The sequence below is a fragment of the Amblyomma mixtum genome, chromosome 10, assembly GCF_055824585.1.
Source record: "Amblyomma mixtum isolate Tamu chromosome 10, ASM5582458v1, whole genome shotgun sequence".
NCBI lineage: Eukaryota > Metazoa > Arthropoda > Arachnida > Ixodida > Ixodidae > Amblyomma > Amblyomma mixtum.
The window spans coordinates 12,649,210-12,677,134 of NC_143021.1; the positions used below are offsets into that span (position 1 = coordinate 12,649,210).

General features: G+C 47.1%; 1 protein-coding gene across 1 annotated transcript in view; it reads right to left on the minus strand.

The window, feature by feature from the left end:
• Nucleotides 1–20,246: 20,246 nt before the first annotated feature.
• Nucleotides 20,247–27,925, minus strand: part of LOC149325158 (sodium-coupled monocarboxylate transporter 2-like) — a 194,356-nt gene continuing 186,677 nt past the window's right edge. The window contains exons 14-16 of the mRNA XM_089563580.1: nt 25,303–25,406; nt 23,607–23,707; nt 20,247–20,445 (exon numbers count right to left, since the gene is read on the minus strand). Coding sequence (XP_089419706.1) covers nt 20,353–20,445; nt 23,607–23,707; nt 25,303–25,406 — 298 coding nt within the window. The 3' untranslated portion in view covers nt 20,247–20,352. The remainder of the gene's footprint in view (nt 20,446–23,606; nt 23,708–25,302; nt 25,407–27,925) is intronic.

Consider the following 27,925-nt stretch of genomic DNA (forward strand, 5'->3'; position numbering starts at 1 on the left):
CTCACTATGTACCCTTTGGAATATTGTTGGCACTGCATCTGGTTTCAAAATGTGCCTGGTGTGGCTGCTGTAAAAGCATGACAGCTCAAAATGTCTTGGTCAGATCCTCTGCCCTATATGTAACTAGGCAGTGGTGTCGTAATAGTGCTTAGCCACTTTTGCAGAAAGTTTTTATTGTTCTCAGGAATTCATACAGGAATTCGCCGTACAGCTCGCATTCCAACCACTTATATTCTAAATGACAATACTGTGGAACTAACATCAACATACAAGTACCTTGGGGTGCACCTTCAGTCTGACCTAACATGGTATCACCATATCGACCTCACCCTAGCATCTGCTAACCGCTCACTTGGTTTTCTTAAACGTTACCTCAGATACGCCCCTATACACGTTAAAAAGCTCGCTTATATAACTGTAATACGCCCTAAAATCGAATATGCTGCGGCCATTTGGGATCCTATTCAAGCCTACGTTATCACTAACATTGAATCCTTGCAAAACCGTGCTGTTCGTTTCATATTTTCAGACTACTCACCCTTCACAAGCGTTTCAGCATTAAAGAAACGTGCCGAACTTGAAGATTTGTCATATTGCCGTAAACTTGCTCGCTTAACCCTTTTCCATAAACTTTATCACCACCCATCCCTTCGCCGTGATTTGTTTCAGTCACCTGATGCTCTCTTTCCACGCCGTGATCATTCTTTCAAAGTTAAACGCGTAAACTGTCATTCATCGTCTTATGCCAATTCATTTATTCCCCGTACTATCACTGAATGGAATAGTTTGCCATCAGTCATTGCCACAGAAACTAACAATAAAAAATTCCAAGAGCTTCTTCGCTGTGACGGAAATGTGTAAATGTTTGCTGTTTTTGTTAGTGTTCAATTTTTCTTTGTGTGATGCCTTATGTTTTAAAACGTTTTTTTTTGTGACACTTACTTGTTAAAATGTATCGCGATTACTTATGATTGTACACCCCCCCCCCCCCCCCCTATGTAATACCCTCTTCTGGAGAGCCTTTAGGGGTAACTTGAATAAATAAATAAATAAATAAATAAATAAATAAATAAATAAATAAATAAATAAATAAATAAATAAATAAATAAATAAAATATACTGTTTCACTGCCAGGCCTTCGCCGGCAAGCGCCGACAATTCGCCGCGAACGCTGCCGACGGGTCTAGCGTCCAGTTTCTTGTACGCGATCGACCGACGTGCGCACGAGAAATACGTTCGACTAATGTGCGTACCGGAGACGACTGGCGTCTGCAGTGCTTTCCCGGCACCGAATCAGACACCGAAAAGCAAAACCAGCAGAGAAGCCAACGCTCGTGCGAAAGACCGCGGACCGAGCGGCGGGAGTGAGTGATTCCGAAGTACACACGGCGCGGAGAGGTGTGTAATGCAGTGCGTATTGGGCGTATTAAACTGCCGTATCTTAATTCTGTCCTGCAGTCTACGCTGTAAGTAGCAATGAACTAGCATCCCTCGGTAACCTACAGCTGCTACAGCACACGAAACGAAAACGAAACTTTCTTAAGTTCTACACGTCTGCATATTTCAATGTTTAGAGCAATAAAAGAATTAAGTGTAATGTTTAAGCACTTTATTCGACGTTTACAGTTCTAGAGGTTTATTTTTAATGTGTTTTGTGTCGCTATATTAAAAATGATCGCTTAATTTTCAATACCACGAACCACAAATAAGTACAGGCAACTATGGGAGTAACAAGATGGGTATCACAACCTCCTCGCCGCGCTTTACCCCCCTGGTCTCCTGTGTGCTCTACACCGACAGTGCGCTGTTTGCCCAAGCAGGCGAAGCAGGTGGCTTCGCGACAACAGAGGAACTGATCAGAACAGGTTGCGACAAAAAAAAGGGGGGGCTAGTCCCTTTGGAACGGGCGTCCGCCTGTCCAAAAACAAACCAAAAAAAGAATAAAAAGACATCAAGCGCCACCTACTAGAGGTAGAAAGAAGCCACCTGGACATCAGGTGGATCGAGCCACAGGCGCGTAGGAACACAGTAATGTAGTGCGCGCCATCCTGATTGGACGAGAGAGCTCTACCTTTCGTAGTGCTGCAAACATCTTGTGAGACGGAGTATAGAGGCGCTGCATCTGCAGTATAAAACACCTGCTTTCGCAATCTACCAGGCTTAACCAAAGCTAAGCCCCCGCCAATTTTTTTTCTTTTTAAGATACCTTTCGGATTTATGTGAGTGCAGAGCGACTCCGCCTCAAGCAATTGTGTTATCACACGAGACCAGCTGAAGCACGCTGCGTGATCTCTTGACGTCGCGTTGACAAAGAAAGAGGTAAAGTTTTGGCCGGTTCAGTTGAGACTTTCATGGCTTAAAGAAAGGGACTCTTGCCACGCAGAACGAACCGCGCAATTACTGTTGGTAGCCCTAATAATGGTTGAAGTTGATTTTTTTTGTGTATTGTGGTATTCTAATGTCCCGAAGCGGCTCATGCTATGAGGGACTCCTTAGTGGCAGTCTTCGAATTAAAATATGCCACGTGGGTTCTTGTAATAAATATTCAAAATGGTTTTTGCAGAAAATAAATGGCGCAGTATCTGTCTCGCATTTCGGCGGACACCTGAACCACGCCGTAGGGAAGGGATGAAGGAGGTAGTGAGAGAAGAAAAAGAGAAAGAGGAGCCGCAGCGGAGATCTCCGGAATAATTTCGACCCCCCGGGGATCTTCAACGTTCACTGACATAAGTGCTCTGTAATCACACAGCACAAGGACGCTTTTGTATTTCGCCTCCATGGAAATACGGCTGCCAAGAGTAGAGGGTGAATTCTCAGTATACTGATGCTCCGCTCTTAATGATGAATGATAAGAAAGTAGCTACCTTCAGTTTGTACCATTTAGTGAGCATGAGTGCAGTGATTGCCACCCTCCTGTTTGTAAAGATGGCTGGGCTACGCAAGTTAATCGAATCATACAAGAACAAAAATTCCGAGAACAAAGACGCTTTATGGTTAATATGGACTCTTTTTTTGCTTTGAACTGAAGTGGAAATCGGGCAATCTCGGAAACTTTATGAGCATTATTCGGGTCGTTACTGTTGTATCCATTGGCTTTAGTTTCGGCTTCAAATTGATGGATTGGGTACTTGTTTGTGTTTAAGCTTACTTGTTGATCGGCTGTTTGTGTCACCTAATTGTTTTCTATAAATACTTGTGCGCGTCCAATAAACTGAGTCTTTGGTCTCTTCGCACGGCACTTTTGTCGATACTACAGTTATCTTTAAAATTAGGCTTTGCAGGTTTTAGAACGTTAAGAGCGGCTAGTGGTCCATGTGACGCGTCATGGCGCCTCTTGGTGTGATGAAGTATCTCCTCAACAATTGTTCACATCCTAGGCACTCTGTGCCCTCTTGGCTGACAACTGCTCAATGTGGTTTTCAACGTAGCGCACGCAATTTTTTTTCGCAGCCATTCATGCAACGATGCAAATGGTTAAGCACGTCGAACCTGGCACCTTAATTGCCACTGTAAAACACGAAACCATACACATTATAAGAACGTTACTACGGCATTTTCACTTCCGCACATGCTTTCGCTGGTGTCCTGCGCTGAAAATACAATGGGCGGAGCTTCTGGCAGATGCACTGTGGATTTTGTTCTCATCGTTGTCCAGATTAACGGGACGAAAATACATAGGTCCCAATGGGGTCCATGCATTTTCACCCTGTCCGTGGTCCGGACAGCGAGTTTCCACATTGACGAGTATGTAATTCTGTACTTTACATTCATAGGTCCCTGGGAGTCCTCATACCCCTCCTGGCGCAGTGGTGCAGCGGTTAAGCGCTGCGCCACTGCCCTGCGATGGCAGGTGCTCCCTGCTGTGGGCCTTGTGCGGCCCAGGTTGATCTTCCCGAGCGACCAGTCATTTAACTGCCACCTGCCACGGTGGGCAGTTTGCTTACTATCCGCTGGGCAGGCTGTGATGAGGCCGCAAGGTCACGTGACCAAAGCGGCCCACCTGCTTCCTAGGTTGCTGTCTGGGCACCACCTGCCAGAGTCATGCCTGTTATGTTGCACACACGGCGATACCCGGCTTTACCCAGCAGAGTGAAGCAACTGCTTCAAAACGCCCGTGTGCTGTGCAATTTCAGCGCACGTTAAAGAACCCGTGTGGCGTAAATTAATCCGAAGACTTACGCTAGGGTGTCCCTCATAGTATGAGTCGCTTCGGGACGTTAAAACGTGACAATCTACTAAAGAAGAGAACATTAGCTTCGAATCTTTCAATATGCTTTTCCATTATTACGGCTACGCACAGTGATTCCCCAGTTATAATTGTGAATGGTAAGAGTCCCTTTCTTTAAGTCGCGAAACTCGCAAGTGAACCAGCGAATTTCTATTTCCAGCCAACATTTCCGCCTCATTCTTTGTCAACGTGACGTCATGAGGCGCAGTCTTGCTCTGGACTCACATAAATCCGGAACGTATGTAAAAAGGTTGAGGGGCACACTTGAACTCCTCCTTAAGGGTATGAAGCCGTAGCTGTAATGTGTCCCTTCAGCGGCGAGTACTCCCTGCGCATAATTTCGCAGACACGGACACTTTTTCTCTCACCATCGCAAAATCCTTCAACGCTCCCTCCCGCGCTAGCATCAGTCTCTTTCGCCTAGGTTCGGCCTACATGCCCATATATGCGGAACTGGTCGTTCTCTACTTTACGTTCACAAATCGCGGGGTGTGACGCATAGCCTAAGCGATGCATCACAGCCCCGAGAGGTGGCTGTTTCAAACAGTCAATTGTGGGGCTTCTATGAGGCCCACGTTGCTTTTTCCGAGCTCCCGCAACGCTTTCACGCATTGCCACGGTGGGAAGGTCGCAGTCCGGTTGAATTTCTTTCAATTACTTTCACTGCCACTGCCATGGGGAGCATCCCAACAGGCACTTAAACTGCCATGGATGTCCTGTGGACGTTTAAGGCGTCCATGGGACGTCCAACAAAATTTCAATGCTTATTGGGATGTTGCTCACAACCTGCTCGACAGGTTGCCACCTGCCCACAGTGGCAGGTGGGGCGCCTTTTTTTTTTCGACACGCTAGGGCCGGATTCTCCGTTGAACGGGACACTTAACGCTAACACGTTAGATTACCGGCTGAATGCAAGTATCTTTCAGGAACTGTTCAAGGGTTGTTTAGTGATGCTGTTCGTCAGAAAGTCATCTTTCGTAGTGGTGAAAAATTTACAATCCGTGGCAACAAGTATTTAAAAATTACGACTATTTGTTACCTGCACATTCGATAGCCATAAAGAGTGTCGTAATGGCCAGAATGCTCTCCTCCGTTACTTGGTCAGTGGAAGAGTCTTGTGTTTGTACGCGATGCTTTTATTGCAGCTCTTGAGGCGACCTGCATTTCTAAGTTCCCACTTGGTAACCAAACACAGTTCAGATAAAAAATTCTATACAATTCGTACAAAATCAAGCACTGGATGATTGTTCCTTCAGAAGACTGCAGTCGCAAATAGTCTCAATGTCAAATTGAACGACAGCTTCATAGTGTAGCCTTCGTAAAATATTGTTTCCTCCCTTTTGAAAGGAGACAGCATTCTAGAAACAAGCATAAAAAAACATCGACATTTGTAGCTGATATTTCACGCTAAACAACAGCTAACCTTGGACACTGAACAAAAGCCGGAAAGAAAATAACGCTCTACGTCTCAGTTCACACCACAATCGCCGTCGAAGAATTGCGGTGAAGTCCGTGAAGTGGTTCCGCGGTCATCGTTCACGCAGAAAGGATAGCCGTTCACTCTCACTGCCGTCGGTGTATGGCTCCTGGACTTCAGCACTTACGATGTGTTCTTGCATTTAACGCAATCCTGTACTGTGGGCTGAATGTCTCCTCTACGGTGTACAGACCAAGCCAAGCTGTTCCCAACCGAATATTCCTACATTTCCTATAGTAAGCGTTAAGATCAATGTCGTACAAGACGAAACATTGATTGGTAAACATGCTCGGAGAGGGTCCCTGTATAGTACCCGGGATATAGTGCATTGAATTCGAATGCATGAACAGGTAAAGCGGAACCCTCTGGTGTCTGAATTGATCTTCTCTAGCCAGGAGGAGGCATTCGTCAGGATTTTGTCGCACGATGCAGGCGTTGTTAGAGCAAAGGTCGAAGATAGCGCCCCTCCATGGGGCCCTTGCGGATATGTCAACAATTAGTGGTGCAGAGGAGTTTGAAATGGGACCAACGTCTGCGTCATTCACCTCCATGGTCCATGGCGCCAAGGAGATTCCTACACACAGATTACTCCTCAAGTTCTGAGCGGTTGCCGCCAACACTCACACAAACTGCCAAGTTCGCAGGGCCATGAGAGCACATAGTGACATCTCTATTTGTGCAGGCAGTTGGAGAGCCTGTGTTTCAATGAAGAAGTAGTCGACAAAAGGTTCAAGAGACGTCCACATATCCGCCACCGTAGTACTATCCGGCGCCAAGAAAACGGCAATGGTAACGCGAATGACGTTGAGCGCAAAGAAGCTTCGAGTCGCCTTCACCAAATGCCTCAGTGTTCCGGCGTCTTCGGGGTATGCACATCGCTGTTCAGGGGATGTCCAGTGGATTGCTATGCCGTCTAGAGTATACCGACTAACGAGGCTCAAAGAACTCGCTACGAAGCGCGACAGGGCATTGGTGCCTCGGCCCAACATCGAAAACTCCGGGTTGTCTTGCTGGCAGCCACCGACAGCAGCAAGTATGGTGGTGTTGCTGTCCGACGAATTCGCCACCTGCCGCCACTTGCTCAAGCCGTACAATTGATTGAAGACCGGAGTTCGACTCTCAATATTACCATTCCTGATTGCGAGGGACCAGTAAATGATGTTTTTGCAATAATTAAGCGGGGTATTATCTAGCGTAAAATATATGTTGCCGTTTTTTCTCACGCGAGAGACGCTAAAGATGCAGAACATGTTGTTGAACCTGGGTCTTTGGGGAAGGTATATTTCGCTCCTCACAGTAACCACAGCTCGTTCGTCGTCCACGTGAACTCTGACGACACAGGAGGAGGACGGAGGGCCGACTGTATGTCTGGTAGATAGCACACTGGGCACCGTGAGGGAGTACCCAAATGTTCTCGAACTGGTACTCACATTCGGTATTCTTGAGGTCGCTGCAGGAATAGCAGCTCCAGAGGTGCTAAAGTAAGACAACATGGTCAACTCTGCTGGCAAGATGAGAGTCCCAATCAGCGCGGCGCAGAACAGCCAGGCCTCAGGGGAAATGGCTCAGCCTACTCGCTGCACAGTTTGCTGCTCATCTGTGGATGGTGCAGGACCCGCCGAGTAGAACTGTGAGCTCGCGCCGGCTTCGTCCCTATGAGACATTGGTCTCTCTTGTGGATGGTCATTGGCTGGAGGCGTTGCGGATGCCACTTGGTGTCGAGGTTCCTCTGTCGGGGACGTCGGGACGAAGAGAATCAAGTTTGGCTCCGCAACGTTTGTAGGAATCCCGGGGAAGCCAGCGTAGCGTTGCGGTACGGCGGATGATTTTCTTCGCCTCGAAAAGATTATGAGCCGATAGTTGGGTACCGGTGGTGATTCCGTTCTCATGGCCATTGTCTGTCGATCCCCAGGGCTGGACGAACGCCGTGAAGACGGTCTGGAATACTCATAGGCAGCAGCTGGTCCTAGACTACGGCGGCGTCGAGATGTTGATGCCCTCCTGCGGTGAGCTTCCGATACTCTGCCCCGATCACCCGAAGAGGACCTTCTGCTTTGGTCTTCTGATGGTCTACGGGTGAATGAGTCACGGTGGACAGAATGGACTTCGCTACGTGGCCAATATATTGGAGAACTCTGAGTCGCTGTTTCATCATTCGGGCTAGAAGACGGCTCGGAACGGATCTTGCTAGGCGTCCCTGGGTCTGACTGTCGGCGGAAGTCTGGTGGAATAGTGCGTTGTCAGGCCTGAGACGGCTTTCTTTTCCGCAGTGGTTTTCGCCCTGACCTTTCGCTCACGATGCGTTCGGGCTGCGATGGTTCTGGAGGAGTCGTCATGTGGCATTTACTCCACAATGACTTGCGTCTTCGGAAAATACCACTGCTCGTCCATCCTAGCGCGGCTACTGATGACGAGGATCGTTGAGAGCTGTGAGAGGGTGGCTGCCTGAAGGCGATCAGTGAAATTAGGTTGAACAGCAGCAGTGAAGCTGTTGTTGTTGTTGTAGCCTACGACAGAATGGCACATACCCACTCTGGGGGATCGGCCAAGAATCGGGTGGTAAAGGTTGGTATTCACCTGTACGTAGTAAAGGCAAAAGGAAAGCACACGGGAGAGGAACACCGGGGGAGTCGACCACAAAAAGGGCACAGAGAGGATGAAAAAAAAATAAAATAAACAAAACTAAAAACAAATAATAATAATAATATATATATATATATATATATATATATATATATATATATATATAAAGGAGATTGGATTGGAGAGAGAGAGAGAGAGAGAAAGAGAGAAAATGAATAATTCGAAAAAAAAATGAAGCATAAAAAGAAAATACTGAAAGCTTTAGCAAGGTAGTCGATGAGATTCCAGCAAGAAATTTTGAACAGCGTCACAAACAGACCTGTGGCTGAACCCAAGTGTGGTGGCACCAAATGATAGCAAGTGTGGGCTGCTGGAGTTGCTGTAAGGGCAACTCCAGCAGTCTTCTTCTCAAAGAGGTGAAACGACGACAATGGAGCCAAAAATGATCGATAGATTCAGGCTCACGGCAAAATGCACAGAGGGGAGATAGCGCCAAACCAGATCTGTGCAGATAGAAATTTAGAGGGGGGATGCGGCAGCGCAACCTCGTCAGAGATACTTCTAGCTGCCGAGATGGACAAATTTTCCTGCTCCATGAATATTTCAGATGCTGATATTCCACCGATGTTAAAAGTGTTGTGTCTTGCACACTTAATAACGCTCGACGCCGGAACCTAGATGCTGTGATATACGCTGTAGCCGGGATGATGGGCAACACAGGGCCGCCTAGGGAAGCCTTTGCAAGGTTATCCGCGATCTCATTGACAGTCACGCTGCTGTGGCCGGGTACCCATATCAAGTGAACAAGGCTCAAATGCGAAGGAAGAAGCGATAAAAAAGTGCTTAAAGTGGGACAGTCAACATGCGACGCTAGGGACGAACACAAAGATAAAGAATCGGTAATGACTGCCACTGCAGAAATAGAAGGATCAAGCTTGCGCAGAGCAAGAACTACTGCCAGAAACTCAGCTTGAAAAATAGGGGTGTAATCCGGAAGGCGCAGCGAAAAGGACCAGTCTAAACTCGGACAGTAAATTCCCACCCCTGCCTTTTCGTTGCACTGAGAGGCATCGGTTGCTATTGCAATTTTTGTAGGTAGGGACCTTAAATGATCCTCTAATAGACCATTTAAAATACGGGGTGGTAAAAGTTTCGCGTTTTGAGGAAAAATGTTGTCGAAACACAATGTGGACAGAGGACCCACTGCTTAATGCTGGAAGGATGTTGTAAATCTGCACGTTTAAAGGCTCAAGCAGCCTTTGCACGAACACAACCTGTGGGGTATGAAAACGAGGCCAGTGGACACCAAAAAAGGAGGTCGACTGGCAACAGAAAATGCTTTGCGAACGGTGAAAATGGGATTCAAAGATTTTGAGGAAAGTCTGCACAGTTGGAAAGTGAAATCGGGTTAACAGAGGAGGAATGCGGGCCTCAAGGTACAGCACATTGGTAGCCACGAATTTGGGGACGCCAAGGCACATCCGAAGCACCTCCCTCTCCAAAAGGATGAGAGGACGAAGTTTGTATGAAGCCGAGCCTGAAAACAACACAGAGCCAAATTCTAAAATTGGCCTAACATACAATACGTAAATCATTAGGAGCGTATCCCTGCGCATGCCGTACCTGTGACTACATAACCTCCGTAACATGCCTGCGGCACGAGTCCCTTTTACAGCAACATGGTCAATGTGAGGCCGCCAGGTGAGTTCGTCATCATAAATGACGCCCAGGTATTTTAGGGATTGAACTTGAGGAATTGGTTGAAATTTGCATGAAAGAGAGAGCTCTGGGCGCCTACGCATGAACCAAATCTTCTTCTTTTTGTCTCGAGGCCGCGCAGTGAAGTGCACTGCAAAAAGCCTTCTTCTTCCACACATTGAACGGAAAGGATGGTTTGGTTTAGTTTATGGGGTTTAACGTCCCAAAGCGACTAAGGCTATGAGAGACGCCGTAGTGGAGGGAGCAAATAAGTAGTAAGCTGTCCCACAGCGCACTCCCTTTCATGCGAATTCGTGTGCAGTGTGTACATCAGCCGTGCTGACGATGAAAAATAGGGTGACAACGATAATTTTTACTAGTGGCGCGGCGCAGAGCCACAAAATTAAGCCTGCTTTGGAACCAGCAAAGCTCTAAATTTTGCGGATATCAGCGATGGAAGAATGCTTCCGAAATAATTTCATTGGCATTTCCATTCCCGTGCCGCATTCATGACAATCGTAAGTACCAGAAACTCTTTTTAGGCTTTCCTCAAAAGTGCTGGCTGGCCGCCTTCTGAGAGAGTGCGTATCAAAGAAACAAAAATCTCAAGTCATCTAAAATATTCAAAGCTACACAAGACGTGTGCGACACTTTTTTTTTGCCAGAAATAAGACATCATCCCTGAAGTCCGCCCAATTTTTTTTATTGGAACTTTAATGTACATTGCGGGTGCATGAATAGCTTTTACTTTTGAATTTTTGTTGTTGTAGAAATAAAGTTAACGAACAGAAAATCGCGTTTAAACATGACTCCAATGCGCTACGAACAAATTAACAGCCACAGAAAAATCTTGCATTACTTTGTTGCCCAGGTAGTTTCCCATCTGTACTTTGCAGAGACCGATGACTGAAAGTTTTTTAGTAGAGAAAGGATAGCGCAGGATTTGTGTTCGTTGGTGTTTCTAGCGACCGCATGCTTCACTCTGGTCTAGTTTGTGCGGTTTAATGTCCCAAAGCGACTCAGGCTATGAGGGACGCCGTAGTGGAGGGCTCCGGTTAGTTTCTACCTTACGGGCTTCTTTAATGTGCACTGACACGGATACTGTTCTTTCTTTCACCATCTCATAACTCTTAACCTACCCTCCAGAGTGCAGTGCGAGAGGAATAGAGATATTTCTCACGCAAGTACTCCTGCTCTCTTGCCCTGGCTCTTCCAACATGCCCACATGTGCCAAATTGGTCATTGCCGACCTTACATTCAGTGAACACGCGGAGTTCTCATACCACCAATGGTGCATTGGTGCAGCTGTTATGGGATGCGCCACTGTCCAGGCAGGTGGCTATTTCAAGCACAGCCACTGTTCTGTCTTGTGAGACCCAGATTGCCCTTTCCGGCCAACCTCTCGGGACCAATGAACAATTTAACTGCGCCTGCCGTGTTGGGCAGTTTGCAAGACCTCTATTTCATTCCCGATCTTTTTTGGTGATGTCATCACGTCGTGCATCATACCAGCGCCATTCATTTTAAGAATGCGGTTAAGACCATTGTTTAACTGTCTCGCCCATCCCTCATGATCATCATCAGCGTGAGTACGCCCAGTGCAGGGCAAATGCCTATCCCATGTCTCTACAATTAATCCGGCCCTGTGCCAGTTGCGGCCAACCGATCCCTGCAAACTTAATCTCATCCGCCCTCCTAACTGCCTGCCGCTCCTGCTACGCTTACCTTCTCTTGGAATACACTCCGTTACCCTTAAGGACCAGCGGTTATCTTGCCTTCGCATTACATGCCCTGCCCAAGCCCCTGTCTTCCTCTTGATTTCGACTCGGATGTCATTAACACGCGTTTGTTCCCTCACCCAATCCGCCCGCTTCCGACCTCTTGACGTTACACCCATCGTTTCTCATTGCGTCGTCCTTAACTTACGCTGAACCCTCTTCGTAAGCTTCCACGTTTCTGCCCCATAGGTGAGTACCGGTAAGATACAGCTGTTGTATACATTTATCTTGAGGGATATTGTTAAACTGCCATCCACGATCTGAGAGAACCTGCCATACGCACTCCACCCCATTCTTATCCTTCTAGTTATTTCCCTCTCATGATGACGATGATGATGATCATGAATGTCCTCTGTCTTAATGGCACATACCCGCGGCGGGAGGAAATTGACTCTCATGAGTTGGGTTTATTGGGGTTTAACGTACCAAAGCGACTCAGGCTATGAGGGACGCCGTATTGAAGGGCTCCGGAAATTTCGACCGCCTGGGGTTCTTTAACGTGCACTGACATCGCACAGCACCCCGGCCTCTAGAATTTCGCCTTCAAGAATTTCAGCCGCGGCGGCCAGGATCGAACCCGCGTCTTTCAGGTCAGCAGCCGAGCGCCGTAACCACTGAGCCACCGCGGCGCCTCCCTCTCATGAGGTAAGAGGGCGGAGTCCCGAAGGAACGAAGACGAGGCTTATAAAGCTTTGACACATTTTTCCCTTGGCTCACCGGGATTATCTGTGCATTTCAAGGAGCATTCCACACAGCAGGCAATGATTGCCGTCGCTTTGCAATGGCACGTTGATTTTCTGCAAGTATTTTTGGAACGGCGTCAAAAGAGAGTTTCAATTCTTCAGTCGTGAACGCCTTGTATCGTTTAGAAAAAAACGAATTAGTTGCGCTTCATTCCGTGATCTTCAAAAACAAAGAAGAAAGAAAGAAAAAAAAAAGCGCTTTCTGGCAATCGGTATGTGAAATCTCTTAATTAGAGAACGTTCCCCAAAGCGCTCATAAAATTTTATAAAATATTTTTGCAGAAATGACTCAAAAAACCTGAGCTACCGGTGGCTATTGCATGCAATACTCAGTAAAGAATGCAGCGGCTCGTTCGGTCGAATGTGAAATTTACCATTGATTTTATATGCGACTATTGTTTCGTATACCTTTATGCACTCGCTGTAGTTTCTATCGGCATCGTGGTTATAACTGCGATTAATTCGATCCCAACTTAACGTATTCATTGATCGCACGCGCCCTTAGGTTGTTCTAAACTCAAGGTAGACACGTGCGCGAAAGCAGATGAGTAAATTTTTATTCTTTTCACAATACAGCCACTACCAGTGGTAAAGGCAGAGATATTTTTCGGGGAGTGTTATACGCCGCTGGTAAAAAAAAGAGAGAGACCCTGCGCTTAAACAATACCTTAGAAGTTTTTCTTCTTCAATAAAGGCGAAGGGTTAGTTGAGTTCACTGTAATATCTACATAAAGATACGAATGCACACAGGATCCTGAGAACTCCATTCATAAAAAAACATTATTTTCCTCACAAAAAAACTACCCATACAGAAAAACGGGGCTATTTATAATATTTTCACATCATATACAACAACACAAAAGCTTCTGCTCTACAACAGAGTCATCAACTGCAAACAAATGGCATTTGTCAAAACTTCTGCTCCATACATGCAAGCCTGCAGGGGCCTGTGCCCATGCCATAGCACGCTCCTTCGTTGGCTTTGAAACGCACGCGTAATCGGCGCGGCGGTGAAACGTCAGCATGACGTCAGCCTGGACAAGATGGCGCCGAGCTTGTTTCCGGCTTCACAAAACTTCACGTGACGGTCTCTCATAATTTTCGTTCCTCCAAGTTTTTGGCGGAACTCTGTTGTTTCCTCGACAGAGCTATAAAGCTATAAAGCTGGCTTTACGAAAAAAGCGGCGTGACAGCGCCGCTCCACTTTAAGTACAATGTTATTTTAAGTATGAAATGCTTATATAGTATGATACAACTTAAAAAAACAGCAGTTGCTAACACTGGGCCATGGTCCGCGGCGTCCTGTATTACTTCGCTGGCCAATCGCAGCAGTAAACAGAATCAGCTTTTTGATGTTTGACTATATCAAACATTCCACGTATCAAACTAGCGCTCGGAATTTTTTTCTTGTTATAAGCTTCTTGTTTAGGTAACAAGAAACGTTTAAGCAGCGGACTACTTTTTCGTCGTGGAGGAATTTTGTGCGCGGAGGCTGAATGTGGGCGGAGCTTCACTGCAGACTTAAGTTGTATCCGACTATAGCATCCGTTGTCAGCAGTGTGGTGACGTCACGCCGAGGCCGAGAGCCAACATCCGGGCACTGAATTCCACTCATCCGGGCACTGAATTCCACACATCCATGAGCTGCTTGGAGGAAGGAAAATTTAGAGGAGAGGCCGTCACGTGACATTTTGTGAAGCCGGAAACAAGCTCGGCGCCATCTTGTCCGGGATGACGTTTCGCCGCCGCGCCGATTGCGCGCGCGTTTCAAAGCCAACGAAGGAGCGTGCTACCGCATGGGCACAGGCCCCCGCAGGTTTGAATGTAAGGGGTAGAAGTTTTGACAAATGCCATTTGTTTGCAGTTGACGACTTTGTTGTAGAGCAGAAACTTTTGTGTTGATATGAGGTGAAAATATTGTATATAGCCACGTTTTTCCGTATGAGTAGTTTCTGGTGCAACGGTTCCAAGAAATACATGTTTAAAATGTGACTGCCCCCCTCCATAAATCCATCCTTTGTAGCACGGCAACATAGCATGTTTCACATATCCACAGATATAGTATTGTGCATAATATACCAGGTGTCCCAGCTAAAAGTAACCAAGCTTTTAAAAAACACGGGGTGTCCTAGCCGTCTGAAACCAAATGAGGGTTGTTTAGAGTCGCGTGACCTAGTCTGCAGTATTTTTTTCGTTCTTCAAGGTTGAATAATTAGTTAAGCTTAATTAACTAACTTTTTAATTATTGACTTGAGGGACAAAGTGTCAATGGAAAAGTTGTAGATCAGTTTGAGAAACAGCATACTGAGGCATTTGCAGCAAAGTAATATTTACGGAAAGTAGTTTTTTCATCGGCCTTTAACCATAACCCGCACAATCAGAAGAAGCTTCCACATGACAACTGTGCCACTTAAACGTCCCAAGACGCGCCTTAAAGAATAAAATCCATTTTTTCTGAAGTCCTCTCCTCGATGAGACTTTGGGTGCACATTGGGGCAGAGAAGTGAGCGAGCAGCTGGTCATGTGACAACTTTCTTGTAAGGGCAATAAATGAAGCTACGTAAATCGTAACTTGAAGGAAACACCTCTACTTGCGGTTTTTCGAGGTGATCTAAAACTTCTGCACTGAAACTTTCTTCCTGAAGTTAATAAATAAAAAGTTAGCTAAATAAACTTAACCAATTAATTAACTTTGAAGAGCGAAAAAAATACTCAAGACTAGGCCACGCGACTATGAACCCTGAATTGGTTTGACTGGACTAGGACACTTCGCCTTTTTTAAAAGTTTGGTTACATTTAGCTGGGACACCCGGTATATTACCGTAGCTTTTCAGACTTCTAGAAGTTTAGGAGCACGAAGTGGCTGCAGTATAAGTTTTACGGTGTTGTGCATCATTTCAATGCTGTGTTTCATGTTTAATGTGCAGAGCTGCAGCTGTACGCACCACTTTTTGCTATTGATGGAATACTAGCGTGTAATGTCACTGCACAGTAGCATACTTTACTTGTGATCGACAATACATAAAATGAAAGTTAATCTATTGTGCGTAGTGAATGCATCCAATTATTGTTCTTCAACATAACCACAGGCATCAATGAAATTCAGCGCACATGTGGATCCTCATTTCACTGAGTACTTTTTACCCCAAATAACACTATCACAGGACATGGGCGCAATAAACACGTGAGAAAAGGCCTCCTAATTCAGTTAGAGCTTCGCCTTTTTCGCACTTCTTGACCATGACATCAGATAGAAAAGCAATTGCAAACCTGCAACAGGAAGCCGGTCTAAACATAGCGCGTGACCAGAAACGTAGACTTGGCCACGATATGAACGAATACACTTGAGACCGGCACGTCCCAGAAGCTAGAGCTCTCTAGACGCTTCAAACGTTACACGCTTGAAACGGGCGGGTAACAAAGTTTCTGCAGTATACGAGGTCTGTTAGAAAAGTGTCCGACCTTTGGCCGAAGAAAAAAAAATGGCATACCTGGAGTGTTGGAAACCTAATCACCTTCGAAGTAGGCTCCTTGGGACTCCACACACTTCTCCCAAATGTGCTGCCATTGTTGGAAGTATTCCGAAAAGGCCTTTTTCGGAATGGAGTTTAGCTCAGCTGTCGTTGCAGCCATAATGTCCTCTCTTGTCTGAAATCGCGCTCCTTTGAATGGCCTCTTGATTTTCGGAAACAACCAGAAGTCGCAGGGGGCCATATCAAGAGAGTAAGGAGTCTGCCGAACTACAGGAGTCTGGTTTTTCGCCAAAAAATCTGAATCAAATGCGAGGAATGTGCAGGAGCATTGCCATGATGGATGCGCCAATTTCCTGTTGACCTCAACTCCGGTCTCTTGCGCCGCACAGTATCTCGTAGGCGACGGAGGACACCCCTGTAGTACTCTGTGGTCATTGTTTGACCCTGGGGCGTGCGTACTCGTGGTGTGCCACACAGCGAGAGTCCAAGAAAGCAGTCAGCATCACTTTGGCGTTGCTGATCATTTGGCAGGCCTTCTTTGGTCTTGGGGACGTGGAATGCTTCTACTGTGACGACTGGGATTTGCTTTCCGGGTCGTACCAGTACAACCAAGACTCGTCACCAGTGATTATGGTGTTGATGAAGTCGGGGTGACTGTTTGTGGAATCCAGAGTGTCCTGTGAGACTTCAACACGAAGCTGCTTTTGCTCCACCGTGAGCAGCTGTGGCGCGAATTTCGCCGCAACTCTCTTCATGGCCAAATCTTCGGTGATAATGGAATGTGCAGAAAAACTACTGATGTTCACCTCTTCCGCAATTACTCGGATAGTCACACGACGGTCCCGCATCACCAGAGCGTTCACTTCGGCAATGACCTCGTCATTTCGGCATGTTGATGGCCGAATGGAGCGTGGCTCGCTCTCCACCAATGTGCGGCCATCTTTAAGCCAGTTGTACTATTGCTTAATTTGTGTGCTGCTCTAAGCATCATCACCGAAAACCGTCTGAATATTCCGAATGGTTTCGACTTGGCTGTCGCCCCGTTTCTGGCAAAATTTGATGCATTAGCGCTGCTCCTGTCGCACCGCCATTTTGCTTGCACTAAAAAACCGACGAGAGCACTGCGCACTACCTCACTCAAACGCTGCCTCCCAGCGACTGACGTTATCGGCAGGCGGGAAAAAATTCGTGCATGCGCACGACGGTTCAAGGTCTACTGGTGCAAGTGCGCTTGTTTCATATCCATCAGGTGTTCGCAAAAAAAAAAATAAGGTCGGATACTTTTCTAACAGACCTCGTACTAAGAGCAAAGCGAGCGCAGCTGCTTGCTTTAAAATATCGCCCTCCGCCCATGTCAAGGCCCCCGCCGCTCACCCAAGCGCAATCGCTAAAAACGAAAATGACAGTTACACTAACACCAGTGACGATCACTGGAGCGTTGCAAGAACACGCCTAATAGCAACGAGGTTTCTTTGCCGATGGAAACGGGAGCACACGCACAGTGCACGCACAGGACGCGAGACGTCCGCACAATACGCCGACGACCTCTCTAGCGCATGGCGTATTGAATCACTGGTGAACGAACAGCACGAATGCTCTTCAGTGAGCAGCGGTGGACTCCTGACGGTTCCAAGCAGTGACTCTGTAGACGAAATGCCCCTGCGATCGTGGACGCCGGGCACGTTGAACTCCATGCTCGCAACAACGAGAGTTTTGCAGCGAATTCCACCTGAGATATGAGTGAACGGTGCCAACGTCACCTTGTGAGCACGATCAAAGACAAACTCGAGCAGTTGAGAAAAGTACGCCGACGCCGCACCGCAAATGCTAGGGCGCCGCCGACTGCTACCGCCCGGTTTGCAAGCCGCAACTACGACGCCGTTTAACGCCGTTGTTAAGCTGCCCGGACAAGATGGCCTCCCGATCATGGAAAAACCACGTGATTTCCTCCACACTTTTCTCCCAGGGTGTTGTGTGGAAAGGGCCTCTCCTCTTTTTTTCCTCCCTCCATGGCCAAAAAGGTTCTGCCGATGGATGGATGGATGGACGGACGGACGGACGGACGGACGGATGGATGGGTGGGTGGGCGGGTGGGTGGATGGATGGATGGATGGATGGATGGATGGATGGATGGATGGATGGATGGATGGATGGATGGATGGATGGATGGATGGATGGATGGATGGGAGCGCCCCCTTTGAAACGGGGTGGTGGTAATTGCCACCATGCTGAGCTTTTCTTTCTTTATTAATTTTTTTTACTGTGTTGGCAATTTTCATTAAGATTCGCCATCATCTTTACCTACGGTTTCGTACAATTTTAACCTTATGCCACATCTCTGCTTTTCAGCCACCAATCCTCCAATCCCTCTTTGCTGACTTCCACTGACTTCCACTACGCGGAGACACCATTGCGTCTGGAGTAAATTACCGTGTTTGCGGTGCTCCGGAAACGATTCAGCGTTGTTTTTTCAATTGCAAAGATGCTATGCTCTTCTTGGATGTTTTGCAACGGACTTTGAAAAAAAAAAAAGGTTCAGTTTGATACCACACTCTGGACGATATCTCACAGCACTGCCATCTTTTTACGTACCATTAGGCGTGTTTATTTTAATAGGATTACACAGCCTCTGGAAAACATGCATGATGAACCGAGTTTGCGAATCTGTTGTTTCTTCAAAGGACCACTTCAGTAGTATTATTGTACACCTAAAAGAAAAGTATGCCAACACCGAGTTGGTACCGGAGTGGCACTCACTCTGAGTGTTGTGCGCTTCATGGCCTCTTTTCTATTGCTTTGTTGCTCAGGTGTGTTGAACTATGCTGTATTAGTTATGTGCTCGCCATTGGCTCTCTGCTTGGTTGCTTAGGTGTGTCGTGTTATATATCGCTTTGATTGTCCACTGTTTTCTTAATGTTTGTACGTAGTTCATGTGCATGAAACATAGAATTCCTGTACTAAATACCATGGTGGAAAAAAAAGGCGGAGATAACATATAGTGCTCTCGTGCAGTGGCCAGCGAAGCTTATGTGTTCTCGTGGTCGCGGGTTCGAAGCCCAGGCGCTGCGCAATGACAGCAGCATTTATTTTATTTCTGCATGTCTAGCTGGCTTCAGACACTCAGACAACGGTATGTTTTAGATTGGAAGCCTTAGTGCTCGCACACTGAAAGCAAAACTCGTAGCAATGAAACGCAATTGTAAGACTTCGCTTGGGACTGCGGCCACTTCCTGCTTTTGTGGGCGTGGATGTATGTGCTTCTGTTTTCAAATCAGTTTATCTAATGGTTGAGAAAATCAGCAGAAATTATCACGGTCTGAGATTATTTTGGAAGGATATAGCAGGTAAGCGGTACAGAAAAAGGAACAGTTGATTTCGCAACGGAATGAACGTCGAAGTTCAAGTTATTTTCCTCGCTTCCAAGTTTACCCGAATCACTTTTTCGGTAAACGTTGTGGTTCCCTTGCTTTTCAGTCTTTTCTGTTACTCTTTACGTTCCAGGCCTATGGTCGAGTGCAAGTTATACATGCTTTTCTTTAGCAGCATGTCGGTGCACTACTTCTGAATAATGTTCGAGGGTCTTCAAAATGCGCCTCCGTCCATTCATACTGTCCTGAGATTTTTCTCTCTTAACCCGTGTATCAAGTGAGTGATCGGACTCGGCAGAGGTCCTTCTTTAGTGCTTGTAGCACGTTGCTATCTACTGCTTGCTGACGCTGCTTTCCAGCAGTGTTTAAAGTTCGCTCGCTTTCTCCCTAATAACTGCAGCCTACTAATCGATGTGCAAACCTTGCTTCTGTGACACCGCCAGGAATGTATGTGGCAGGATATTTACTTATGCAGGCAAATTGTAGGCGCTGAAAAGCTTTACAAGGCAAGAAGAGAAGCTGAGAAAGACATTCAAGACGGTCTTCTTTTCTTGTAAAGCTACGTAGCACCTGCAGTTACTCCAGTGTTAAAGCAACTCATCTTGAATACAAAATTCAACTCCCACGGAAGAAGGACAAAGGAGAAGGGTAGACACTACAAGCGCTGCCTTGCAGCTAGGCTTTAGTGTGAAAGGTTTGTGAACGGCTTTATTGTGAAACTAGCCAGAACACAAACCATTCCTATTCAGGTAGTTCCGTAAGTTGGCAAGAAGTGATACCAACGTTGCCCACATTTAATGGTGCACTGACATGGAGATTTGCTTCAGTGTCAGTGGTGATTAGCAGCAGGGTCATAATGGCAGGATGTTCATGAGGTAGTAAAGTGGACCCAGCAAAACAAAATTCTTGGATAATTGTCGTTCCTTTCCGCTGGAAATTTTAACTTGTGCTCTTGGTTCTGGTCATTGCTTGTAGCTATCGATCATTTTTTTCTTAGCCCTTCTCTAAACCGAGGTCTCTTTCCTATGGTCAAGGAGGTTTTCGTCCTCGCAATTCTTGCTTTGCGTGGCGTCCTTTGCATTCTGAGGATTGACATTCTGTAGAAAAAAGGAAGAGAAAATGAAAACTGGGCTGTAATAGCCAATACCAGCAAATATACCCGGTTCACACACAATAAAACCCGCAAAAAGAACGTACCCCTGCCAAGAAAAAGACAAGATCTCATTGAACGCTGTGCTTCTTTGCGCAGCTTTGTTCACTTTATATTTGGTTATTACCTGAATGATTTTATGTGCTCCAAGCTGGCAGGGCGCGACAGTATCACGAAACTGTTCCCATGGATAGTGAGTGGAAGACCAGCCAGTAAGTATTAGCGTAACGTTCTTGTACATATTACTAACTCAATTTTGATGTAGAGTACAGAACGTTAAAAGACAAACAACATTTTAAATTGAGAAATAGCAAATTAATTGTAATAAAGATAACATGAAGTGGTTTGTTAGGTCATCATGCAATATGAATTTGACGGCTAAAGGATTCCGAATTGAATAGGCTTGGGCGTGTTGGTAATACGTCCAAACTAAAGAAAGATAGCTCATGAACAAAATTTACCGAAGAAACTGAAAATTCCAAAGTGTGCTTGGCGAAAGCCTTGTAGCCAATACACTGCCGCTTCCCCGAACCGCTAAGCGCGGAATCACTGGGCCGCTTCGGAGCCATGCGTCTCACTCGCTCGACTGCGACGAGACGTCTGGCGAAGGAGCGGCGGTGCAGCTGCCACCGCCGACGCGTGCGCGCTCGTTCTACCGCTACTGTGTGACGTCACGGTTGCTATGTGCAGCTGCGCCCCTCACCGGCGCGCTGGTTGCTAAGGAGGGGAGGGGGTTGCGCAGCTGCGCGGAGGAGAGGCCCGAGTTGGCACGATTCCAGTGCACGGACGGACACCGCGAGCATGAGCCATTAAAGGCCTTCGCCTTAAAAACACGACGACGGCGAGACGGGACAAGCGCTAGCATTCAACAAAGTGTTTATCACGGAAAGGAGCATATATACCCTTCCGAATCGGCGGAAGGCAAAGAACAACACAAAACCACGGAAAAGTTGCTGACGAACAACCAAGCCACGTGCTAAGCCAAGAAATCGAGCCATTTCCTTGATATTGTCACAGACGGCCTACCGACACATTTATCCCCTGCCCGAGATATCTCCAAAGCTTCCATGATTTCCCTTGTCAGATCAGTGCGGTGTCGATACAAAGTGATCGTCTTATGGAATTAGAAATGGCAAGGTGGTTCCGTGTCGCACTTTTTACAATGCGCAGCCAGATAGCCATCTGTGGCAATGCTACAGACTTTTTTATTGTGCTCTGGAATACGCACTCTGTGAGCATACAGCTAACAAACCTCATTTGCCGTACAGTTGTGCACACTCAAAGCTGGTCGCGAGAAGCACTGCCCTTTCTTGTCGAGCGCTCTCTAAGTCATGCGATCACGCCGTGGATGAAAGTGTCAGTAAGCAGCTGGCGCGTTTGGAGGCGGCGGGCTACCCTAAACATGCTACTGTTTCAGTCGCTGAAAGCTTTCATCGCAAAGAGAAGGTCGCTTCACGCATGAGTGACGAACAGAGAGCGGAAGAGAAGAGAACGAAGGAAGAAAGAGTAGCTGTGATTGCCTACCTGTATAAGGTTTCTCACAATCAAAGGTAGGTAGGGCAACGTGAGGGCTTTGTTGAGGGCTTAAAAAAGCTTTTTAGTTTGTGCAAAAAGAGCTTCCCCACGCGAACGCGAGAACCGGACTGCCCATTTAAACACAAAGATCCTGATGTGACCTTCAGGAGGGTGGTTGTCTAAAAAATTCCACTCTCATGTGGAAGGTACTGCATAGCTGAAACTAGCATATGCTTGAACGTGCGTATTCCAGAGCACAATAAAAAAGTCTGTAGCATTTCCACAGATGGCCATCTGGCTACCCATTGTAAAATGTGCGACGCGACCGCCTTGCCATCTATTGTTCGATAAGACGATCACTTTGTAACGACACTGCATTGATCTGGCAAGAAAAATTATGGAAGATTTGAGATAGCTCGGGCAGGGGATAAATGTCTCAGTAGGCCGTCTGGGGCATTACCAAGGGAAGAGCTAATTTTTTTATTGCGAAAGCAATACTGCTCTCACTTTCAAGCCATTAGCGTGGTCGTGGCGCTTCCACCATTCCGGTCTGGCGTGACGAACGCCAGACCGAGAGCGACAGGGCCCCAGCTCGCGCGGTTAGCATGGGCGCGGCGGAGCTGCCACGGCGCACTGCGCAGCTGCCGGGAGAGGGCGCGCGCACACACCATTGTCACGTAACCATGTGACGCCGCGCCAGACCGAGAGACAGGGCCCCAGCTCGCGGAGTTAGCATGGGCGCGGCGGAGCTGCCACGGCGCACTGCGCGGCTCCTCCCTCTAGAGGCGCTAGTGACGTTATGGCGTGACGTCATACCAGGAGCGAGAGACGGGCTACCAACTTGGCTCGTCGGGTCGGCGCGCCGCGCTCTTCCCACTGTAGGCGCTGCATATGCAGTATAAAACACCTGCTTTCGCAACCTACCAGGCTTAACCAAAGCTAAGCCCCCGCCAATTTTTTTTGGCTTAGCACGTGGCTCGGCTTTCCGTTAGCAACTTTTGCGCCGTTTCGTGTTGTTGTTTCCCTTCCGCTGATTCAGAAGGGTATATATGCTCCTTGTTGTTGCGACTGAGAGAACGATGAAAAGGAAATTGCACGGGCCTGCCAACTGGCTCGTGCCGAGTCACTACCGCTGCCACGTGCAGATAGAGGAGAGTTTAAAGATTAGAGGAAAGAGTGAAAGAAAAGAAAAGACGCGCGTCGCAGCAACAACCGCGTCCGCCGGAGCGGACGCTGGCTGAAAAAACAAATAAGCGGCCGAAGCCGCGATTCCTCACCACCTCCCTTTCGTAATAAACGCTGTGTTGAAAGCTCGCGCTCGTCCCGTCTTGTGGTAGTGTTCGTCGTCGTGTTTTTGTCCCTGCGTTATGTTTCTTTAGTTAAAATGTTGCACGCGCAAGTGATTTGTCGTATAAAGGAATACTTAAAAGTGTTAGCTTGTACGAAGCATGGGGCTAAGCTGTGACCGCGTCAGTTCGACTATCATGTTTGATTAACGCTCCTCCTTTTGGTTTCCTCATGTGTGATCGTGTGGCAATAGGCCAAGCTTTCCGTTCTTTACACCTGTCCGGTTCTCAGCATAAAATAGCTCACTTGGCTTGGAGAATGAGCCCATGAACACCTGGATGCTCGCCACACTCGCATGAAATAATCGCTGCACAAGTCAGGTCTTTCGATTCTGATCTTGCTTTCGCCTGAAAAAAGAGATGAACTTATTAGATCTTGACATCATAGGCTGAGAGGAAGCGCAAAAAAGTTTTTAAAAAGCGACATATAAAACTTTTCGCCTGGTGAATGAGGTAGCTAATGCTCAAATACGCATGTACGGTGTGGGACCCATGGCAAATAACATTGTGCAATAAGCTTGAAAAAATACACAACAGAGCTGCAAGGTTCGTCCTACGTCGATACTGCAGAGGTGATAGCTGCACCGACATGAAAAACGAATTAGGGTGGGGAAGTCTTTGTTCTCGAAGAAGAGAATTACGCCTTAAACTCCTTTATTAAATATTTCATGATAAAAGCGACATTCAAAAGAAAAAATCTTTACACAGGCCCCATTATGTCTCTTCTCGTATTGATCATTGCAATAAGATTTTGGAATACCGTACCAGAACTAATATGTATGCAAATTAATTTTTTGTGCGTTCTATCAGTGAATGGAATCACCTTTCAGGTCAGCAAGTGTGCTGTATGAATGAAGGTGTGGTTTTTTCATCATTGTAACCCCCCTTGCTCTAGCGGCTTCGGGCTAAGCGGGGTAAAAATTGAATAAAGAATAAATGAAGAACAAGAGTAAATGGCTTTCAATACTCTCCTAAAATGACTCGTAAAGACGACTGAGGGCGCAAAAAACTTAAATTGCGGAATGTAAAGCTTCGCGCCTAATGCACCAAGGTGTGAAGGACATCTGCGATGAAGGAGAGCGAACATAACTTTTACACAGGGAGTGGTGTTTAGAATCACGAAGAAATTAAATACGGAACACGAGGCGCCTACGCTCTCCGCTGTTCGATTTTCGTTTCATCGTTCGTGTACGTGCGACTTGGAGGACTTGTTCGCTACAATGTGCAGAAAAGTTAGAGCTAGCTGGGACGTTGTCAAAACATCACAGAAATGCAATACCGAATATTCGATGAATGGCGGGTTAATTTTAAGGCGCGAATATTATGCAGGTTACAAAAACGAGGAACTTTATGGCGCAGTATCTATCACACATATCTCGGCGGGCACCTGAACCGCGCCTTAAGGGAAGGTAGGAAGGTGAGAGTGAAAGAAGAAAGAGATAAAGAGGTGACGTAGTGGAGGTCTTCGGAGTATTTTCCACCACCTGGGGATCTTTAACGTGCACTGACATCGCACAGCACACGGGCGCCTCTTGCGTTTCGCCTCCATCGAAGCGCAGCCGCCGCGGTCGGGTTCTAACCCGGGTATTCCGGCTCGGTAGACGAGCGCCTTACCACTGAGGCGCTCGTCTACCGAGCCGGAGTACCCGGTTTCGAACTCGACCGCGGCGGCTGCGCTTCGATGGAGGCGAAACGCAAGTGGCGCCCGTGTGCTGTGCGATGTCAGTGCACGTTAAAGATCCCCAGGTGGTCGAAAATATTCCGAAGACCTCCACTACGTCGCCTCTTTATCTCTTTCTTCTTTCACTCTCAACTTCCTACCTTCCCTTATGGCGCGGTTCAGGTGTCCGCCGAGATATGTGAGAAAGATACTGCACCATTTCCTTTCCTCAAAAACCAATTTATTTATCCTGAAGGATAATGAGAAGGGGCACTGCTCTTACCGGTGAGGAGACTCACGAACACTCCGATCAGCACGGTTGCTACTATAGACAGGAAGCTGCTCCAGAGGTGCGACAGGCGAAAAATTGCGAATGTATCTCCAGATCTGTGAAGGAAGAAGAAAAGAAACGTCTGTCTATGGAGGAAATCATGAGGCCATTGCTATCTTTTCTCATGCAGGCCACCGCTAGCGACATTGATGACCTGCACATGACGCCGAAGAATGCTTTGGGATCAAGCAAGGCCCGCTGGCATGAAACATGGGCATCAAGTCCTGCCCTGTTCCGAACATAGCCCAGTGTTTGCGGTCTACTATAGGACTAGACTTGTTTGCCGGAGAAGCTTGCTAGCACGTTCAAAATCAGACGGACTGCAGCGCAGTATATATGTACAGGTGCCGTCAAAAGTAAATGGAAGGCAATATTCACTAAAAAATTTAGTCATTGGCCCCCCAATTCATACATCCTTGAATACATATGTGCAACCTAATTGTGATTTTGCGAATTGCACTGTGCACCAACAGATATGGACATTATGCTTTAGATTTAAAGAAATTAATTTTTTTTTTTACAAAGTCGCCTTCCATTCACCTTTGACGACGGGTGTACGTTTTCAGACGCCACGTATGTAGGCGAAGAATTCTGACGCATGAACAGGAAATGGACCACGCCGGTAACATCCGATTCGTATTGGCCATTAGCTGTCTGCTGTCGAACGTAAACATCAGGTAGGACTTTACCATGTAAGCGGTCGACTGTCACCGCAAGAGAATTAGCCCCTCCGTGGTAGCTCAATGGTTACGGCGCTCGGAGGCTGACCCGAAAGACGCGGGTGGATGGATGGTCGAATTTCGGTGGAGGCGAAATTCTAGAGCCCCGCGTACTGTGCGATGACAGTGCACGTTGAAGAACACCAGGTGGTCGAAATTTCCGGAGCCATTCACTACGGTGTCCCTCATAGCCTTAGTCGCTTTGGGACGTTAAACCCCAATAAACCAATAAGCTGAGCAGAATTGCCCCTCGGCCTTCATACAAGCGCACTTAATGGGGGTCAAACGACAGAAATTGAGAAATTCAATCTGATTGTTCCAATTTCAGACAGCAGGGTGGCAATATTTAGGAAATTTATCTTTGCTGTAACGAACGAATGCATTCGAGATTATCAGAAAAGGGAGATGAAAAGAAACAAAGAACTTTTTAACCAAATTCTTAAAGGGACACTGAGGAGAAATTGAGTTGGCTTGTATCGATAGAATACCAGCACCTACCACAAAAACATCACACTTACTGATAACAAAGCTCTTGTAAGGTATAGAAAAGAGCAAGGACTAAAATAGTGGTATCACCGCAGAGGCCAACCTGGCAAGTACAAGCGGGATGACGAAATAGGAGAAAATTACCACAGATCTCTGAGGCTGCCAAACGTGCGCGAAGATTACGCGTTTGATCGGTATTGAAGTATATAAATTTTGTTTCGAAACCACTAGGAGCTCTTATCACACGAGGAAGACGGAAAAAAGAATGTTAGAAATGGAAGGAAACCTGTAATTGACGGCGCAACAGGCGGCCAGCGTAGCTTCGGAATGTTTTGGGGGGCTTCGCGGCTATGCGTTCTGCGTGCCAGCATCACTTCGTTATGCGCCTCGATTTATAACGGCAACGCAGCAGAAGACCTCCAAGTGCCTCTAGCGCTCTTTTTTGCTCAACCTGCATACGCGACACGAAATAGTGCGTTGCTTGTGGTGGCCGAAAAATAAGAAATGCTTTGCCGGCAGGCTTCGTGGATAATACGTTTGTCATCAGCGTCACAAAAAAGCTCTTATTGCGAGCGAATCGATCGCAATCTGTGATTTTGCATTTTGCGTTTGTCGTCTTTTTCCATTTCACGTTTTCGCTGTCTCCGCAAACCTGGCTGCGGTGTCAAGGCATGACAAGCAAGTAATTGCAAATGTGTACTCCCGTACCAGGATCCGTTTTCCGGAGAAATCTGTTTGGGAAGTACTGAGTGCTGCGAGCGAAGAGACCGGAGTATCTCTCAGTACCATTGCCAAAATCAAGGCGGAGCGTCTGTGTGGGCCTTTGGCGTCTCCGAAGACCCCGCGACGTGAAGATTTCAAGCTCGCGAACAGTCAAGAATAAGAGCTTCACAGTCGATGCCATTCCTCTGAAAGTGCACAGTATGTAAGCGAAGAGGGAAGTCCCAACACTGGAGAGCGTGCTAAAAGCTGTCAATGAGGACGACGACCTGCCGAACTTCAAAAAAAAAAAAAAACGTTTTGGAGGTTGATGAAGGACATCGGATTCACATTTGAAAAAATGGCTGAGGCTTAACTTGGTTAACCCTGGTCAGATGCGAAGCATATTGATGGCTAGGCTTGTTAATACATGACTTTCCTTCGTTGAATACTTGATCATTTTAATACAACCACTAGAAGCCTTCGTCGTGGGGGAAGACAACGGCATGGCTACAGCGGAACGCCGACTAACCCCGAGACGCGCGTTGGGTGGGCGCCTGGATTGCCACGGAAGCCGCGTCCGCCTGCCCGGTGGAGCGAGCGTTTCACCTACACCGAGTGTGAACGCGCGTTCGAAATGCGCGGGAATGCCGCTCGAGGACATTCCGGTG